The sequence below is a fragment of the Taudactylus pleione genome, unplaced genomic scaffold, assembly GCF_031769625.1.
Source record: "Taudactylus pleione unplaced genomic scaffold, aTauple2 ptg000296l, whole genome shotgun sequence".
NCBI classification, from domain to species: Eukaryota; Metazoa; Chordata; class Amphibia; order Anura; family Myobatrachidae; genus Taudactylus; species Taudactylus pleione.
The window spans coordinates 9,156,529-9,176,540 of record NW_028284698.1 but is presented as its reverse complement, the minus strand read 5'-3'; the positions used below and the strand labels follow the sequence as shown (position 1 = coordinate 9,176,540).

Genomic DNA, 20,012 nt, shown 5'->3' with positions numbered 1-20,012 from the left:
GCTGCAATCGCAATGAGAATGCAAACAGTTACATATCACCGCTGATATTAGCAACTGCATTGCGTGCGTATAAGCAGAATAGCGATCCTTGCTGAATCAGGGCCAGTATCCATAATGTCAAAGGCTTTCTCCACCCTCCTGGCATACATTACCTAAATCCTTCTGTTGTAAAGGATGTCATTCCATCACATTGGGAAGGTGGTGCAAGTCGGGCAGCTACTACTTCAGCCCAATCATGGACCCCCTTCTCCAGAGAACTTACCTCCTTTATAATTTATGTAATCTGATTGTGGGGGGGATACAATGACTGGGCTTTATGCTGGGTGGCTGGAGAAAACCTTGTAGTGGAAATTCATGAAACAAATACAGAATTTACACCTTCATGTTAGATGGTACAGTATGTTTTCACGCACCTGTTTTTCGCCACTTGGCCTTCTGTAACTTAGGAGTAGCTCCACAGCTCCCACCACTTCCTTCCTTATTGCATACAAAAGAGCATCTCCTACATACACACTGTGGTTGAGCAACAGCTCCATGATCTCTAGGTTCTCGTTCTCTATGGCTATGAGTAGAGCACTGCGGCCAAGTGGATCCATGCAGTTGATGTTGATATTGTAGTAGATTTCTGCTTCCTCTAGGGCATGTTTGACACTGGCGTAGTCTCCCTTTTCCACTGCAATGAGGTAGGCCTTTTCTTCCAGTGACAGCTCTGCCTCCGCCCGAACAATCTGCAATGGAATCCGATCTCTGTAGGGTGAGTAATTCACCTTTTTGTAGTACAGTTGAGCCATTGTTCATAGTGACATTACAACCTGCAAGAGAGGGGACACAAGAGATTAGGGTTACCCAAAAGATAAAAACTAAAATATCAGTCTCAGCCTTAAGCATTTATTAATCTTTTGTTCTGTAATTCTGACTATGTAGCCTGAAAGATACTTAACAAAACAACACTCGAGACTCTCAAGAAAAGTTGTTCTCTAACAGAGAGCTGGACTAATCCAAAGTAACACATAACTTTATTTTTGAGACTGGAATAACTGTATATTATGAAATTGAATTACTATAATATGACACTTAAAACAGCAATCCCATGAAAAAAAGCTGTTTTTTACATAAATCTCTGTGCCAGGCTATAAGAAAAATGCTAGTATTTACAACTTTCCTTTATTTTTGTTTTTAGTCTGCCACTAGCAACATCTTTACTAGTGCTTTGTATAATAATTAATACATATATGACATTCTAACAATTAAATGAGTTTAACATTTACATAAAAATTATAGAATTGGAAGGAAAACTTTGGTCACAGAGCTTACAATCTAAAGGTACTATAAACAAAATGAAACAGGAGGGGAAGGAAGTTGTAAGTTGGCAGAGTGTGTTATGTAAAACAAAATTGTTGTGTGAGAAGTTTTTAGAGATCTGGTGAGCAGAGTGTATTATTATTATGGGGTCATCTTAGTTGTATAATTAGTAAGAAAGGGACAGACATAAGAAATATTTTTAATCTGAAGACAGCAAACAATTAAAAAAAAAAAGCAAAAAATATGGTAGTTGCTCAATCAGCTTAATGATATACTACAGGTGCTTGTAAAGGGCGGGGTTTACATTGAACACAGAAAAAAGAAAATTGCCCCCCAGCACACTGCAGATAAATCAAAAATACTTGAATCCTACATGATAATAGAAATTCAGTGGTATTGGTTTACATACATTTGCAAATATATGAATAAGCGCTGGGCCGATGTCAAGGCTCCTCTATACCAGCGTCCCTAACATTAAGGGGTTCACGTCTGAGAAGCAAGGCACCCCAAAAAATTCCAGCCAAGGACCATCCCCAGGGTATCACACGAAAAGGGGAAAAAAGGTGATAGTGAAGTGTAAAAGGATAGATGTGTAAAGATAAATCAATAAGTGTTAATGAAATGTAAAATAACTAAAATGACATAAATAATATACAAACGAATAGAGAAGTGAAAAAATATTCTATGTGAATTAAGTGGTGATGCCATGAGCAAGGTCCAGCCAGAACAACCCCGGGGGCCACACTCCCAAACGCTCACCCCAAAATAATTATTGCTACATAATAGTAGCACCCACTCTGGGTCATATAATTACAAATTGATGTACTGCATGATAACAGTACATGTATGAGCTGAGAGCTAACTTACCTTGGAGGTACCCCAAAAAACCTCCGCATGGCACTATAAGGATCAGCACCTCCTCCTAATGCTGACTCCCTTCATGCCTCCAAACTGCAAGCAAAAAATATGGTAGTTGCTCAATCAGCTTAATGATATACTACAGGTGCTTGTAAAGGGCGGGGTTTACACTGAACACAGAAAAAAGAAAATTGCCCCCAGCACACTGCAGATAAATCAAAAATACTTGAATCCTACATGATAATAGAAATTCAGAAGTAATAAAGAATAATAAAAATGAACCGCGCTGAGTGTCACTAAATAGTGAGAATGAACTATACAATATGAATAAATGGATAATACATATGATATCATAAATACTATTGTATTTGTTATTGTGTGATTAATTACGGCTTAGTTGACATATTCAAGGATTATTTATTGTAAAAAACATATATTAAAAAACATTTTAAAAGGAAAAAAATAGTAATTCTCAATAAATAGAATTTGCAAGTGCAAGTTACATTAGAAACACCAGAAAGGTATTATATGAATAAAAATATTGCAAATATATGAATAAGCGCTGGGCCGACGTCAAGCTCCTCTATACCAGCGTCCATAACATTAAGGGGTTCAATCAATAAGTGTTAATGAAATGTATATTATTTATGTAATTTTAATTATTTTACATTTCATTAACACTTATTGATTTATCTTTACACATCTATCCTTTTACACTTCACTATCACCTTTTTTCCCCTTTTCGTGTGATGCCCTGGGGATGGTCCTTGGCTGGAATTTTTTGGGGTGCCTTGCTTCTCAGACGTGAACCCCTTAATGTTAGGGACGCTGGTATAGAGGAGCCTTGACGTCGGCCCAGCGCTTATTCATATATTTGCAAATGTATGTAAACCAATACCTCTGAATTTCTATTATCATGTAGGATTCAAGTATTTTTGATGTATCTGCAGTGTGCTGGGGGCAATTTTTTTTTTCTGTGGACAGCAAACAATTCTTAAGATGGGTATACACTTAGCGATATTTTGAATGATTTGCCTGATTCAGGCAGATCGGAAAATGAAATTGTCAAAATAAGTGTGTTCCCATTATGTCAGGCAGTGCGCGCTCCGGTGGAGTCGTCGGCCGCATTGTCAGGGTGGCCCCACTTGAGCTGCAACCTGACAAAGCAGCTAACAACCTCTTTCAGTGGGATGCGGCAGGGGCCGACATATCAGATGGTCGGGCACTGGATCATCTAATGTGTACCGGCCGCCCGATATGTCTGGCCCGTCGGCAGGGGGCTCGCCTGTCAGATCACTGGGTACACACACCGATTAGTGAGTTATAGAGTGTGAATGTAATGAGTGAATTAAAGTAGGCCAAAACCACTCCTAAGCAACAGTTTTCGATAATAGGGGAGATTGGAACATTATTCCCAGTTCTGCCTGGTTAATAAACCTAAAACCTGGCTAAGTAATCTTCCATGTTGGTTACTTACACACCAGATGCCACCCTTACCATCTATAGGGTCTGCCAATACTGAATATATATCCTCTTTTCATTATTATCTGTTACCCAATGTCCTTCAGCCCCCCGCAGAACTGCAATCCATTTTGCTGGTGTTTAATGAAGCATAAACTGACTTCGCTAATGGTAGCTACTGTATCCTGTGTAGAGATGATTGCATCTGAGTATATAGAAGAAAAATCTAGGTCAGTGAAGGAATAGATGAAGAGAAGAGGCTGAGCAATGTCAGAGACATGTTGTAGTGCTATATACAGTATTTTAGAGATTCCTGCATGTGTAGGCTGCTGTACAGGAGTTGTAGGAATAGGAAAGAATGACAGGATTAATAAATTGTTATCAAATAGTGGGAAAGCACAGTGCAAAAAGTTAGATACAAAGCTAAGGTGAGTACAGCTTTGGTAAAATGTTTGGCCATCCTGATTAGTGTGAAACAAAAGGCAGAGAGGAGAGAAAGGAGCTTGGAATCAGTAGAGTTGTGTGGGTCAGTGTTCCAAAGGCAGGAGCCTTGTAAAGTAATGTTCATAGAATTAAGTGGGATGTCCATAAGGATGGTAGGTTACGGCTATTCACAGAGAAGGACAGTATATCCGTCACAGCAAAGTTTATATTAGGTGAAGGAGGGGGGATGAATAGGATTGATGGGTTAAGCAGGATTTTTGCTGGTGGTACCCAGCAATAACCCCATCTTCTTTTTCGCTATAATTTTTAGTTACTAGAACTAGTTCTGTAAATAGGAAGAAATCAGTTAAATAATTTCAGAATAGAATAACATGGGTCTGAAGATTTGTCCAGAGTACGGAAGCTACTATAAATTGTGCATCAACCTGTAACTTTAGCTGAAAACCACTGTACCGGCACGTTTTTCATAGAAAAAAAATCACTGGTTAATAAAAGGAAACAGCAAATAAAGCTATCACTTTGTTTCTGGATACGGTCCAGAGAGCCTTATGCACAGCGCCGGCTCCAGGCACGATCTGTCAGTGCGCCCGCATAAGGGCGCCAGGACCGCTACCTAGCCTGCTCCAGGTGAACCCTACCCTCCACCCGCACATTGAAATTATAAATACATAACCTCAGGGGGAGGGAGCATGGGAGGCAAGGGGTGGAGGGGCAAACCTAGCGCCGGGCCTGCTTATGCACATATGTGACCTTCAGGCAGGTTGGGATTTAAAGGTCCAAAAAACAAATATGGAATAGTAGCTCATAGGCTACTATGGGCTAACGCCAACATGTACCTTGGGCCTGATTCAGAGATTACGCTAATGCAATAGCAGCTGTGGTTTCGCATGAAATGCAGCTGTGGAAAATGCTTCCAAAGCACAGCTGAGCATAGCGATGCCCACTGCTGCCTTCTCATATCCGTCCCATGTCATGCACCAGTGTTAACAGCGGTAACATCGACGCAGATCGGGCTGCCATATGCGGCAAGTCTGACTTGTCTCAAACACAGCGTCTCTCCTAATACGCAGAGGGCTCTTATGCTGCGAAAGAGATTGCAGTGGCTAATTTATGCACGCCCATGAGAAAGTGTTTAAACGGTCAGAAATGCCTGCGCTTGCCTAGCAACCCCCCCTCCCCAGTTACCTCCCTTAAACACTGTCGACCGGTCACTTTGTGATTGAATCCTCTGTGCAAGTGCAGTCGCAAAACAATGGCTGCATGTACGCAGTGCGGCTTACTCACATGCACAATGGCTAACAATTGCTTGGTCTGTATAAATATTGGCATTGTGTATACAGTATCTCTGAATCAGGCCCATTGTGATCATTGCAATTGATGTGGTATCATTATGATGTGTTACAAGTATATCTTTGAAAGCAAGGTATTCTCAGTTTGAATTTCCCATGTGAAACCTCCATGGTCCCATTTCTGAGACTCCTGATGTCCTGTTAAATCTCACCCTACTGTAGCTTTAGTTACCTTATATGCCAGCCAGTGCTGTATGAATGAAATGTAATCAATGCTCAATGTTTAGTACTTCGAAGCTGACTGGATGGTCAGAAGAATTTAAATGTGAATAAAAATCATTTGGATAAAGAGGTTTATCCTGAGATTAGCTTAGCATTAAACCAAATAGGCACATGATGATATGGCATTTTGTCTTTCATGCCATCAATATTCTCCTTTTCATATTGTTATTGCTTAAAAAAGAAAAAGCAATGCCAGTGTTAGCCATTTTACCTTTTATATTAATATATTACATTACACTAAAACATGGTCTATGCTCTGGAAAGTGATGATTGAAGTCTGTTAGGTTGGATTTGCAGTAAGCAATGATGGGTCAACTTTTTGCCTTCATTTTTAGAATGATTGACTCATTTTTGTGCTGCCAGCCTGGGAGTCTCCTATCCACAATGACCTGTAGACACGGTTAGTCTATGCGCACACCGCATGCAAGGGGAGTGATGGATAATTCCCTGCGGGTTTGTTACAGCCATCTTTCATTAGAGTAAATGGACCCTGACTACCAGCGTCTGTAGTATAGATGAAGGTGAAACCTGGACAGAATCAAAAACTGCACACATACCACTGTTAAAGGAAAACAATCAAAATAATGCATTACATAGAGTCTGCTGAGAGAAAAGATAGGGCCTTAGTTGCTGTAACATTTGCCTTTAGAAAGTCAAAACAAGTAGATTTTTCTCAGACTTTAATTTTGGTGCTGTTGCTTTTAATGGATACAGGGGGAGATTTAATAAAGCTTGAAGAGAGATAAAATTGTAAGAGATAAGGCACCGACCAATCAGCTCCTAACTGTCATTTTTCAAACACAGCCTTAAAGTGACAGTTAGGAGCTGATTGCATGGTGCTTTATCTCTCACAATTTTATCTCGCTCCAAGCTTTATGAAATCTCCCCCACAATCCTCTATCAGGTTTTTTAAATTCTTATATTATAAACAGAACATATACTAAACTTCTATATAGTAAATACAAAGGAAGCATGCTTCTCAATCATTCTAAAAGACATTTAGTATAAATACTATTTTAAAAAATCATATTCTTCATCATATGTGGTCTGGTATGGGTTCTAGTACACCTATTATCCAGATATTTATGAAAATGAGAGAGAATAAGAATAGTCATTGCTCCCTTTTGGCAATAATGGCATTGGCAGGTATGTCTCCTGGGAGCAGTGGTGGTACAAAGATCAAGGTAGGGAGTCACACGAATCTTATTTTCAAATGTTATAAAGCATATTTTAAACATGATGCAAGACATTTTAGAGGAAAGAAAACTTTACCTGCAACATAGTAGGTCTCAAGCCTGCCAAATAATAGATCCCATTGTGTATTTCAAAATACAGTATGTTTACTCAGTAGCAAATAGTATTTTAGCCATAATTGTATATCTAAGCACATCTGAAATATAATACCATCTGCACCAGCATCTCACAGACCATGTCACAGAGCAGGAGCCTGACGATCAACTGACCAGAGTCAAGTAGGAGAATACCGGATCAGCGATCACCGTGCAGGTAAGAGGGTGGTGCTGTCACAAGGAGAGAGAGGGAGCGTGGTGGGGTAGCCGGTGGCGTACGCATGGTCACACTCCCAGGGTATTTTTTGCTAAAAAATACCATGAGAAGTTCTGTCCCTACATGCGATATTTGATATATCCTTGCGATGTATTCAAATATCGCATTGTGAATTTGGATAAATTTATCACATCTCATCTATATCTGAGATGCGGAATGTGATAAATATGCCCCATAGTGGGGTGAACAGGACTTGGAAAAGGCTTAGAAGAGAAGAACTGTACAAGCAGACTTAAACGTTACCTTAGTACTAAATATAATGAGTGTTATGAAAACAAGTTAAAAAAAAAATAACTACTTTAAAAAAGGTAAATTTTAAAACAGTACATACAATAAAATTAATTTCTGTATTGTGAAAAATACACAATCTTACTCTTTGTATGAGAAATTATAATAGAAATAAAATTTTTCAACAAATGCCACCTAATACTCTTTGTTACCTATAACCTGAGTGATCTCTAAATAACTACTAAAAGTAGAACTTTTAGGAAAACTCTATTGTGCAGAGCTGCACTAAAAACAGCAGGATTGGAATGTAAGCCTTTCAGGACAGAGTTCTCATTTTATGATTTTTTTACCACTTTCAGTTTCAATGTTTTTCATTTAGATAGAACATTGATTATCTCAGAACACTATGATTTCACTCTGAGACAAGTGATCGGGAAGTTAGTAAAAGCTGAACTCAGAAAAAAAATGCATTAGACAGCATTACATTGATCAACACATTGCCAGGAGAGCCCTACAGGGTAGATGAATTCTGATTGGGTTACCACCTTCATTTCTAGACTACTCATCCTAAAGGGAACAAGGTTCTGAAAATCTCAATTGCTAATCCCCATCTCAAAAATGCACTGCCACCATCTATGACACTCTTTTAAATTCTATAAAGCAATCCTTTCAATAATAATAATAATAATAATAATAATAATAATAATAATAATAGTAATAATAATAATAGTAATAATAATAATAATAATAATAATAATAATAATAATTATTTATAGCTAGATTTTCTCTAATAGGACCCCAGGTGCTTTACAGAAACCTTGAACATAATATAGATGTTTACCATATCAAAAAATACAGGAAACCATGAACGTATTACAGCATTGAGGCAATCATTTTGGTTCATCAGTTCAAGGATTATTCATCCTATCCAGGAACCAGAGTAGACAGTCCTTTTGGGTGCACTAAAGTATACTAAAGCAAGATATGATCCTTTCATCATCATATCCATAAAGATAATATTTTCTGATATCACTCTCTAATTATCCACTCTATTCTTAATACATGGTCATTTTTTAATTCCCAAATTGCATTTTGGGATCACGTTTCCACTCTTACTCTTACCTGATGATTCTTATATTCCCCTCTATCATGCCCAATCTCGTATGTTTTCCCATCCACACCTAACTGATAAGAATAAGGTCATGGGCAGATTTAAAGATTAGGCAGCACCTAGGCACAATATTATTGGGCACCCCCTTCCCCCGGGCCTCTGACGAGAGTCCACCCCCACCAGGTACCTGTTTTTTTGGGGACTTTTGCAGACTTTTATCGTGGGCTAAGTACCTCCTCTTGCAGACTTCGGATAACACATGCAAACGCTCCTGAGATTCCCCACAATACAAATCTAATCTTTCGGGCTCCTGGACTGCACATATGCAATCCTGATATTTTTTTCTGATGCATCATGGGAAATGTAGTTTTTGTTTCCAAATAACTGCAGCTGAATTGGGGCACTGGAAAGCTCTATACAGGGGGTCTGTTGAACCGCTTCCAGCTAATGGTACCTCTAGACCAGTGGTTCTCAAAGTTGGTCCTCGGGACCCCACACAGTTCATGTTTTCCAGGTGACGAAGCATGTGAACAGGTGTATTCATTACTCGCTGACACATTTTTAAAATGATATTTCAGGACCCCACAAAGTTCACGTTTTGCAGGTCACCCAGCAGGTGCACATGTGTAATTATTACTCACTGACACATTTTAAAAGGTCCACAGGTGGAGCTAATTATTTCACTTGATTCAGTGTGGAGACATGGAAAACATGCACTGTTTGGGGTCCTGAGGATCGAGTTTGAGAACCTGTGGTCTAGTGGATAAAAGGAAACTTGGATCCACCAAGCTTTTGAGACCCATATGGTGTAGTAATGACCTCCACATTGTTGCTATATTATGTGTTTCAAATCTTTGTGCAGTAAAAGTAATATCTTAATTCTTCCCAGAAAAATCTGTCATATTGCGTTCTAACTTCTAATAGATTGAAAAGAGATATTTTTATGTAGTGCTTGTTAATGTCAATGAGAAAAAGTGCCAGTGCTCAGAAAAAAGTTATAACTTCATACAATATTTATTATAGTAGCTTCCAGACCCTGGACAATTTCAACAGGCTTATTATATTAATTACTGAAATTATTTCTTCATTGCATAACAGGCACTGTTTTTTGTAACCATTTGAAATGTATTATTTTGTACATATGTTACCCATGCATTCCTGAAAGAAATTATATATATATATATATATATATATATATATATATATATAAATTGTACAAGAAATATAATTACTATGTATTTTCTATTAATAGTTCACAAGTTATAACCGATTTATTCTGTAATGTCTGCAGATGAGACATATTGAACTTCATGTACAGTATTAATTGTACTATACAAATGCTTGACACTTAGGGGCCGATTTAGACCCGAACGCTAAGCTGCGATCGATTGCTATGGGCGATTGTCGTATATCTGTGCATGCGTTTGCGTCAAAGTACGTGTGCGCAAGCCAGTCACTGCGATCGGGAATCGTGTGCTAATTGTACACAGACTGAGCGCTACTTTTAGTGACAGATAGTGCCATTTGTGGGTGATAACAGGGGAAGGTTCTTGTGAACTGGGGAGTGCTGGTGCGAACGCAGGCGTGTCTGGGCGTCAAAACGGCATTTAATGGGTGTCCATAATTAGCATGGAGGCGTCATTTTACACGTCACTTGGTTGTATTTCAGGCTGCAGTAATCGCAGTGCTTGCGGTGGGGTAGGGTCTACCTGAAGCGCTGCGTGCAGCTCCGATGGCTCTCAATGTTACTGATTAATCATACACTTCCCGGAGATGACGTGTGCTAAGAAACAAAGTGAGTGTCTTTACACCGGTGTGTGCTCACTCTGCCATCGCTCTCTAAGACATAGAAGGCATCCACTGTAATAGAACACATTTCATATAGATCACTGATCCCTATAACTGTGTTTTCTGTACTGACATAGAAGCACCATATTTGTACTACAGCAGCAAAAAGACAAGGGAGCTTATTCAGAGGCGGCTGTACGGTCTACGTCCGCATGGCCGCCTCTATGTTTTGCCAGTGGTCGTAGCGGGTCTCTTTGCAAAGGGGGCGAGCTGTCGATGTTGATTGACAGCTCGTCCCGTTTGGAAGGCGGGCCGGGGGGTGGCAGCCCAAACGGAGGCGTTCCCATGGGAACGCCTGCCGTTTGGGGGAGGCCCCACTGACGTCACTAGTGATGTCAGTGGAGAGCTTCCGGCTCTGGCAGAGCCAGAAGCTCTCCGGGGCTTACGACAAGTGAGACCCTACCCTAGGGTCTCGTCGTAAGCCACGATGGTCGCGATGGTCTCTGACCATCACGACCATCACCCGAGCGGTCGTTAGAGCTGTTGGTGTTAACCCACTGCTTAACGACCGCAACAGAGGCGGGCGGTCAGGATGCAAGTGGCCGCCCAGTTTCTGAGCGACCGCTTGCATCCTCCGACCGCCTCTGAATGAGGCCCAAGGTACCTTCAGTTATCATTACACATTTTTTTGTTACGTATGTAAGCCAGCATAATCAGTTATCACCAGAATACATGGGAATGCAGCTTGCAAACTGTCTTCTTTCACACAATAAGCCTCCATCGCCATTCACAGATGGTGAGCTTTATTTATTGTTATTTATTACATAAGCGCTGTAACCCAAAGAAAAATGCCTGCGCTTAACAGTCCCTCAAAGCTTTGGCTAGGGGGAGGGGCCACATAAGAAAATATGTTTACTAGCTGGTAATACAGCTTTAAAAATACAGGTGAGTCCAAACGTCGGAACATGTATTTCCCTCTTTGATGGCAAATGCTGCCTCACATTTTCAGGCTGCTATCCAGCCAACCTATAAAGGATTCTATATCATTGTGCATAAAAAAGAGAAAAGTGTCACATTTTGTACGGGATGAGTGAACAGGATTTTAATTGAATGTCAGTGTTATTTAGTGCATAAATATAACTACAGCACTCATGAGAAATGAGGATCCTTGACATGAATTTACGTGTTTTTGACAAAATGTGAAATTAGTTCCTGATATTTTTACTATACTAGTTATGCTGATTTACACAGGTGAGACCAAGCACTGGTAAAAATTTTCTTTTTCGAATTTTGTGGCATTCTAATTAGCTTGAAAAATGTGATGCAGTCACAGGGCCGTAACTAGGGGTGTGCGTACGGTACCACTGTACACAGAGTGCAGAGCTTACCCACAGCCCCTGCATCTGGCTTGCAGGGTGCCTTACAGCCTCCAGAGGATGCTCCAGGCATTGTTGTAATCTCAGGCAATTGTGACTCCCGCCCTCCATATGACATCACTTGGGGGCATGGCCTGCACTTGGCGCCGGGACCCCTAGTGACTGCACTGGCTTCACTGTGACTGGAGGTGGCTTTTCATTGGAACCACCACCTGCCAGTCATGCACAGGACAGGCAGCCCAGGGGGAGGTGTCTCCTCCCCTTGGGACTGCCAGTCCGGGCTGCAATTAGCAGAGAGCGGCTTCCAGTGGAAGCCGCTGCTTTGCCTTTCAGGCAGCCCTACATGGCTTCTCAGGGCTGCAATCAATGCAGCCCCCAGAAGCCAGTGTAATCCGCATGCACCAGTCCTGGGGCCTGCCAGATCTATTGCACTACTATGGTGGGCATTATGTGTATGAGCTGCACTACTGTGGTGGGCATTATCTGTATATGCGGCACAACTGTGGTGGGCATTATGTGTATAAAGTGTACACTATTGTGTGGCCACACCCCTTATTATGAAAACACACCCCTTTTTTCAGCGCACACTATTCCTTTAGAGAGTATGAGAGGTAGGACACAAATGTATAGTTTGCAGGGTGATGCTGAGCACCCTAGCATCAGCCCTAGCTCTGCCTAATGGGGGGTAGGGGGTAGGTGATAGGGAAAGGAGTTCCACCACCTCTTCAGGACCACTTTAAGCACTGTTCTTACCTTTCCAGTTTTATTTATACCTGTATTATTTCAAGTTCCGATTCAAACTTTGAAAATGGAGTAAAAAAATCAGTGCAAATATAAAGTGCAAGATGTTTTTGACTTTATACAGACGTAAAGCTTAAAGCTTATGCTACTCATTCCAAGAGAATACATATTATGGCTATGAGAATATTTACCTAATTATTGTGTCACATACTTCTATGCCAAATTGGTCTTGCCTCTCGGTCTTAGGGAAAGGATCACTCATACAGTGAGTTGTGGCTGAAGATGATGAGAAGTGTATTTTCAGCAGAAGCAGAAATGCTTACGGTTGTCTTGTCCCAAAACTGCTTTCTAACTTCCAATTATAAACACTCAATCCCATTTGGATGTTGCCAGCTGTTCTTTCCTTTTCTTATTTATGAGACTGTAGTGTTGGCCTTGATGCGTTTCCAAATCTAATTAGCAATACAAGGTATGCTGGCAGATCACACTATTACCTAAGTGTGCAGTGCTGGCCATTATCCCACTTGGAAGGTTAAAACTACTTTTCTCTGGTCAGTAGTAGGTAGATGCTATTATGATGAGCTTACATGGACATTTTGCAAAAGCCAAACATTGTATTGGATAACAGCCCAATTTTTTTTTCCATCCTCACGTCTTGGCAAAAGTTGGATAGCATGATGCTAATCAATGTTTCCAATGAGAACTTTAGTCTTCCTTATAAATACATTGTTTGAGAGCAATTTACTCTACAAGTCTACAACACTGAACAATGAAAAAGACTGTAAAACAGTTTTAGAAGTGACTCTGGGACCTAGGATGAGGCTTCTGTACACATGGCAAATTTTTACTTGTAATAACTGAGGACATCCTGCAGGCCTTTTGTGGGTCATACACAGAGCCAGATTATCCACAAAGCAAAACATGCACTTGCCTAGGGGCCTGTCTTCTGCCCTCTGTGTTCATGTTTAGATTTTCTTTTTTGCAATATTAAGCTCTCACCCCATTGTCCCACCAACACCCGTCCACACACACCACCTCCACCACACGCAGGTGGGGTCGTAGAGAGTGGAGACGGGCCTGGGCACTGGAGGGGGCGTGGACACAGTGGTGGTGTAGTCACGCCCCCAATTTTTTTTAATTCAAAAAAAGATGCGACTCGCTAGCTACACATAGGGCAGATCAGTGGTGTGGGGGGGGGGAGATCCGTGCGATCTTGCTTCCCTGCACATGCTGGCAGAGAGAGCCTGCTGCTGCTCACTGGAAGCAGCCTTCCTGGACCCTTCCAAGCTCAGCACACAGAAGCGTGTGCTAGGCTGTGGAGAGAGGATGCTGCCTCTGACAGGTGAAAATTGTTATGGGGGAATGCAAACCAAATCTGAGCCCCTCCAATCAGGGGTGGCTCAAGGGGTGGGCTGGCTAGTACCTGGGGAGCTGTGGCCTCTGGGCACAGCTGCCATGCCAGCGCTGGTGCCACCATCACCCCACCAGTGCTGCTGCTGGCTTTTAGACTAATACTGGTGGGCTGCCCCAGCCTCTGGGCACTAGGACTCAGCGGCTCTCCACAGAGGTGCATCCTCTGACATGCGCCTCTCTGCATATGCGCTGCTCGCTGCTCAGTGTCACATCTTTCCTCCACACTGCACCGCTGAGGGAGAGGAGTGTTGAGGCTGTCCAAGAAGAAGGTAACTTGAATGGGCCCAGGGAGTGGATTTTAGTGATGGGGGCAGTATGCTGGAGAGGAGGCTGGAGTTTTGGGATAGGACAATGGAGTGACAGGGGGCAGGAGGCTGCAGTAATGGGACAGGAGGCTGGAGTGACAGGGAGCAGGAGGCTGGAGTGATGGCGCAGGAGGCTGGAGGGGCAAGAGGCTGTAGTGACAGGGCAGGAGGCTGGAGTGAAAGGAGGCAGGAGGCTGCAGTGACAGGGCAGGAGGCAGGAGTGACAGTGAACAGGAGGATGGAGTGACAGATGGGAGGAGGCCAGAAAGATAGGAGGTTAGTGATGGGGAAGGAGGCTGAAGTGATGGGGCAGGAAACTGAAGTGACAGAGGGCAAGATGCTGGAGTGATGGCAGGAGCCTGGAAAAATGAGCTGAAGAGAGATTGGGCAGGAGGATAGAGAGACACAGGGGGCAGGGGGCTGGAGAGACAGGGAGATTGAGACTGGAGAGACACAGGGGAAATGAGACTGGAGAAACACAAGGGGCAGGAGGTGACACAGGGGGTACGAGTCTGGATGAACCTCTCTGGAAAGACAGGAAGCTAGAGGACAGGAGGCTGAAGTGGCAGGAGACTGGAGTGACAGGGGCTCGAGACTGGAGAGAGACAAGGGGCAGGAGGCTTGAGGGGACACGGGCAGGAGGTGTCACAGGGGACACAATTCAGGTTGGATGTCTGTTGTATGATGATGACATTGGGTGCATCATCAAACAGGCTTCTTCTGGACCATGTAATCTACATGAATAATGAGTAGCAACTGAAGACACTATCTGCCCAGGGAGGATTAAATTCTTCAGAAGTTCCCAGTTGCAGAGAGACCATCATCTAAGTAAGGTGTATTTCTATTTAGTATATAGATACAGTATTACCCACAGTAGGTTGGCATACACACAACAACAACAGTCTCAATGCCTGGGATGCAAATCTAATGTCACCACTTTGGGTTCCACGATTATAATACAAAAGAAAGTGATAGAGTGTACTCACCAGGGACTTTTATAAACAGACTTTATTCTTCAAAAATGGTATAACATCATAGTGCAGTCAACGTTTTGGCCATATCCTGGCCTTCCTCTGGACAAAGACAACAGCATAAGGAGCAACCAACCTGGTAAACAGCCTAATCAGCCTAATGGAAAATCAGGCACTGTCACTCATTGACCAATGAGTTGTTCCTTATGGAGCCCTAACGCAAATGTGAAATAATCAGATTCTCACTTCTGTTTATACAATTGTGTTTTACCACAATCTGTGGTGGTCAGCTCACGGTGAAGCCCCAATGTAATAAATTGAAATTATATGCTGTTAGCATATGATGTGTATTATTCTTTGGAGCATATAAATTAGTATGTTGCAGACAGTTAAGTATAATTTTGTGATTAAGCAGATTTCAGGAGAAGCTGTGACATTAGCAATGGGACAGAGATGAGGATTTACCATGTGACATGCATCCCAACTGTCACTATTGCACCGGGACAGTCCCGATTCACGGACATCACGGTGCTTATGGCGTGGTGGGTGGGGCTTTGTTGGAAAGTTTGTAGAAATATTGTGTACACCAGTTTACTGGTTTTCTCTCTGCTAGCAGGAAATATTGCTGGTTGTTATGTCAGGAGCGGGTAATCACTATGACATATGGGCAGGTATAAAACACCAGAGCACTGCACTAACAGTTGCATTTTTTAGTTACTGACCTTGTTGCTGAAGTTTGGCCTTCGTGGTCTTTAATTTTATATTTTTGACGAATGAATATGAGTAGGAGAGAGTTAAGGCATCTTCTGCAGGACCAGAGAAGGTAGAGTGGGTATGGGGATTATGGTAAGAGAAATGTTTGGGGCAGTAAAACCAATCTAAGGCATGTTATTCTGTGTGACACATGGGTGGTAGTTATAGGGGTGTGCAAGAAAATTAGCAAAATTTGGCTACCATAATAGACGGTAATGTGTGCAGCCAGACATAGTGGCGGCACATTACACTGACTTAAACTACCCTTTAACACTAATAACAAATAAATTATAAAGCAATATAGTATTGCTGTTAATGAGCAATAATTGCTATTTACTAATTACCTATGGGTAATTATTATAGCTACTATATAACATATCTTTTTTAGATTAAATTTACCAAGCGATAGTCAATGAGAGACTGAGATCCTGATGCAGTAGAAGGTATACAACAACAACCCCAAAGCAAAACCATCCATTGTGAGAAGGAATAGGAACAGAGACTCTCAGAGGAGGGTAATGGAGGTAAGAAATGACTTTAGGGGGTAAATTTACTAAAGTGAGAGTTTTTAGAAGTGAGTTTTAGAAGAGATGTTGCCCATAGCAACCAATCAGATTCCACTTAACATTTAACTAGCACCTCCTAGAAGATAATAGCTAGAATCTGATTGGTTGCTATGGTAAATATCTCTTCTAAAACTCACTTCTAAAAACTCTCACTTTTGTAAATTTACCCCTAGGAGTCCAATATGAGCTGAGAGATCTAGAATTAGAGTTATAAAAAGACCAACTACCCTCCCAGCTACAAATCCATCTCTCCTTTAGCAACCGTATTTCCTGTACAAATAGACAAATAGACCAACTGCCAAGTCCACAATATGCAGAATGTGAAACCCCAGACATATGTTAAACAGAATATGAAATTGGGGACCAAGTCTGTAAGCTGCCCTGCATGCACGTATTCCATCAATCATGCATAGTACTGGGAATAGAGAGAACCCCCAATTGTCCTCTATGCCATGCTCCTTGCTTTCCACCGTACTCATGGAGACCTGACTGTCCTTTATCCTGAGTACTTCTACCATGCACATGGAGACCTGGCTGATATATCTCCTAAGTGCTTCCACAATGCATATGGAGAAGTGTTTGTCCTATCTCCTAAATGCTTCCACCATCACATGAGGACCTAACTGTCCTATATCCTGAGTGCTTCCACCATGCACATGGAGACCTGGCTATCCTATCTTCTAAATGCTTCCACCATTCAGATGGAGACCTGGCTGTCCTATCTCCTGTGTACTTCCACCACGCACGTGAAGACCTGGCTGTCTAATCTCCTAAGTGCTTTCCACTATCACACACATGGGAAAACAGCTATCAAATATCATGAGTGCTTCGGCCATGCACATGGAGACCTCCATGCACATGGAGACCTAGCTGTCCTATCTCCTCAGTGCTTTCCACCACACTCATGGGGACCTGGCTGTTCTACCTCTTACATGCATCCACCATGCACATGGGGAACCAACTGTCCAATCTCCTGAGTGCTTTTCACCTAGCACATGGAGAGATGCTTCTCCAATCTCCTAAGTGCTTTCCACCTTTGTGGCTAAATAGAAGAGATAAAAGATGACCTTGTGTGTTGGAATCATTACCACCCAAAGACCAGACAGTTATTATCCTATGAATTAACTGATTCCTATGACCAAGAAGATTACCCTCCAAGTACTATTATCCTTTAGTTATATAGCACCAACATACTATGCAGGGCTATACATAGAACATTTTTCAGGCACGTCAGTCTCTGCACCAAAAAAACTTACAATTCAGATTACCCATCATAGGCGCACAAACATACTCACACCAAGGCTAATATAGTCATAAAACTGAATAGCATACAACTTAATTGTGCATGGTCCGATATCCTCAGCAATAATGCAGTAATACAGCAATGTATATTTTTTAAATGTATCTTCTAATTGTACATATCAAAACATATATAAAATTAACAAGGGCCCTTGTACATATTTTTCGTTTCTTAATGCATTGATACTGTAGCACAGTACAACTATAGGTCTTAAACAGTTAGCAGCATATTTGTCAAACAAAGTTCTGAAGAGCATGAAGCTTTGTTCCCTAAGTGACAAATCTATACAGTGATATCATACTATGGTGCATACCAATCTCCAGGGGAGGATACCATGATATCTATCTACATGTAACTACTCCTCAGGGGAGAGATGTATACCATTATATCATACTACAGTGTATACTACTCCCCAAGGGAGTGATATTTACCATGATATCATACTGCAGTGTATACTACTCCTCTGGGGAGGAATATATACCATGATATTATACTACAGTACATACTACTCCTCAGGGGATGGATCTATACCATGATATCATACTACAGTGCATACTACTCCCCAGGGGAGTGATATATACCATGATATCTTCCTACAGTGCATACCAATCCCCATGGAAGGCTATATATACACCATGATATCATAATACAGTGGATATTACTCCCGAGGGGAGTAATATGTACAATGATATTAGAGTTGTGCACTGAACTCAGTGTTTTGGCTTTGCTTTTCATTCATGTTCGTGTTTTGGATTTTGGTATTTAATCTGTATGTTTATACAAAACCCCCCCCAGCTAAAATGATGTAATTTAACCTGTTAGCATGCTATTATACCATAGTGCATACTACTCCCATGGGAGGATATATATATATAATATATATATATATATATATATATATATATATGTATATATATACACACCATGATATCATACTACAGTGCATACTATTCCCCAGGGAAGGGATACTGTATATATCTTTAGATCACACTACAGTGCATACTACTACACTGTAGTATGATATATATACTATGATATCATACTACAGTGCATACTACTTCTTAGGGAAGGATATATATACCATTATCTCATATTACAGTGCATACTGCTCCCTAGGGGAGGGGGTTATATACTGTACCATGATATCATATTACAGGACATACAAGCTCCTGGGCAGTGGGTATGGTTTAATAAAAACTAAATGGTTGAATCATAATTTTTCTGTGGTGAACTACAGGTCCCAGGATGCTCAACATACCTTTAAGTGGTTGGGAATGCTGATGATTGCAGTGGTGTAGGCTCAGACTTAGCTGCCTAGGAAATGTTGACAATTGAGGAACCACAAGTGCCAACATATTTAGTTCTTGGTAGCAGTGTGCGCAAACCTCTGTTTTTTGGTTTTGTTTCTAAGGGCTCTATTTATTAACATTATTTTTACTAAAATAAAGTGAAAAAGGGTGTTTTCACACCCTTTTCACATTATTTTAGTTTCACCTGTAGTTATTACAGGGCAATTGGAGTAGAATTAGTAAAATTCTACTCCAACCCCTAAGTATCACTTATTTTTAGTAAAGCAGATCGCATTTAGCATAATTGTAATGGGAAATGTGATCCGACCAGAGTTACTAAAAATAAATTGTAAAAAAATACCGGGGGAAGCCCTGTGATAATAACGCCACCTGGAGGTAGCGTTATCCAGGGTCTCCCCCGGTTACCGGGCTCCCACTCTGCTCTAACGGGGAGAGCAGAGGCGGGAGCCGGTACCAGTAATCAGCTATGTGGTCTATACAGACCGCAAGCTGATTGCTGTAAAAAAAAAGAAAAAAAAAATTGAAACATTTTTTTTTTACTTACCTGAATCCAGGGACCGGTGATCGGGCCTCCGGTGATGGCTCCTCTCCGGTCAGTTGGTCTCCCATAGTGCACTGCGACCCGGTCATCAGGTAATCGGGTCCCAGTGCAGTATGGGAGATCACCTGATCCGGAAGCCCGGAGAAGATCACCGGAGGCCAGGAGGATGCAGGGAGGGTGGGGGGAGGGGTGTAATGAAGGGAGGGTGGGGGTCGTCGGGGGGGAGGGGGGGTTGCGGGGGTCCGCAATCGCGGGGGCGGGGCTTAGCGTCGGTGGGGGGTAGCAGCGATGGTGGGTCGGCACATGCGCGGGCTCTTAGTCGCGGTATTTTTTCCGAAAATACCGCGACGAGCGCGGATGGGATCCGCAGGGACAGAGCTTTATCGCAAGCTCTGTCCCTGCAAGGG

The 20,012-nt window shown here is 41.8% G+C and overlaps 1 protein-coding gene across 1 annotated transcript in view; it reads right to left on the bottom strand.

The window, feature by feature from the left end:
• Positions 1–791, bottom strand: part of TRPC5 (transient receptor potential cation channel subfamily C member 5) — a 276,431-nt gene extending 275,640 nt beyond the window's left edge. Inside the window, exon 1 of the mRNA XM_088482912.1 lies at positions 414–791. Coding sequence (XP_088339038.1) covers positions 414–791 — 378 coding nt within the window. The remainder of the gene's footprint in view (positions 1–413) is intronic.
• Between the last annotated feature and the right edge of the window lie 19,221 nt (positions 792–20,012).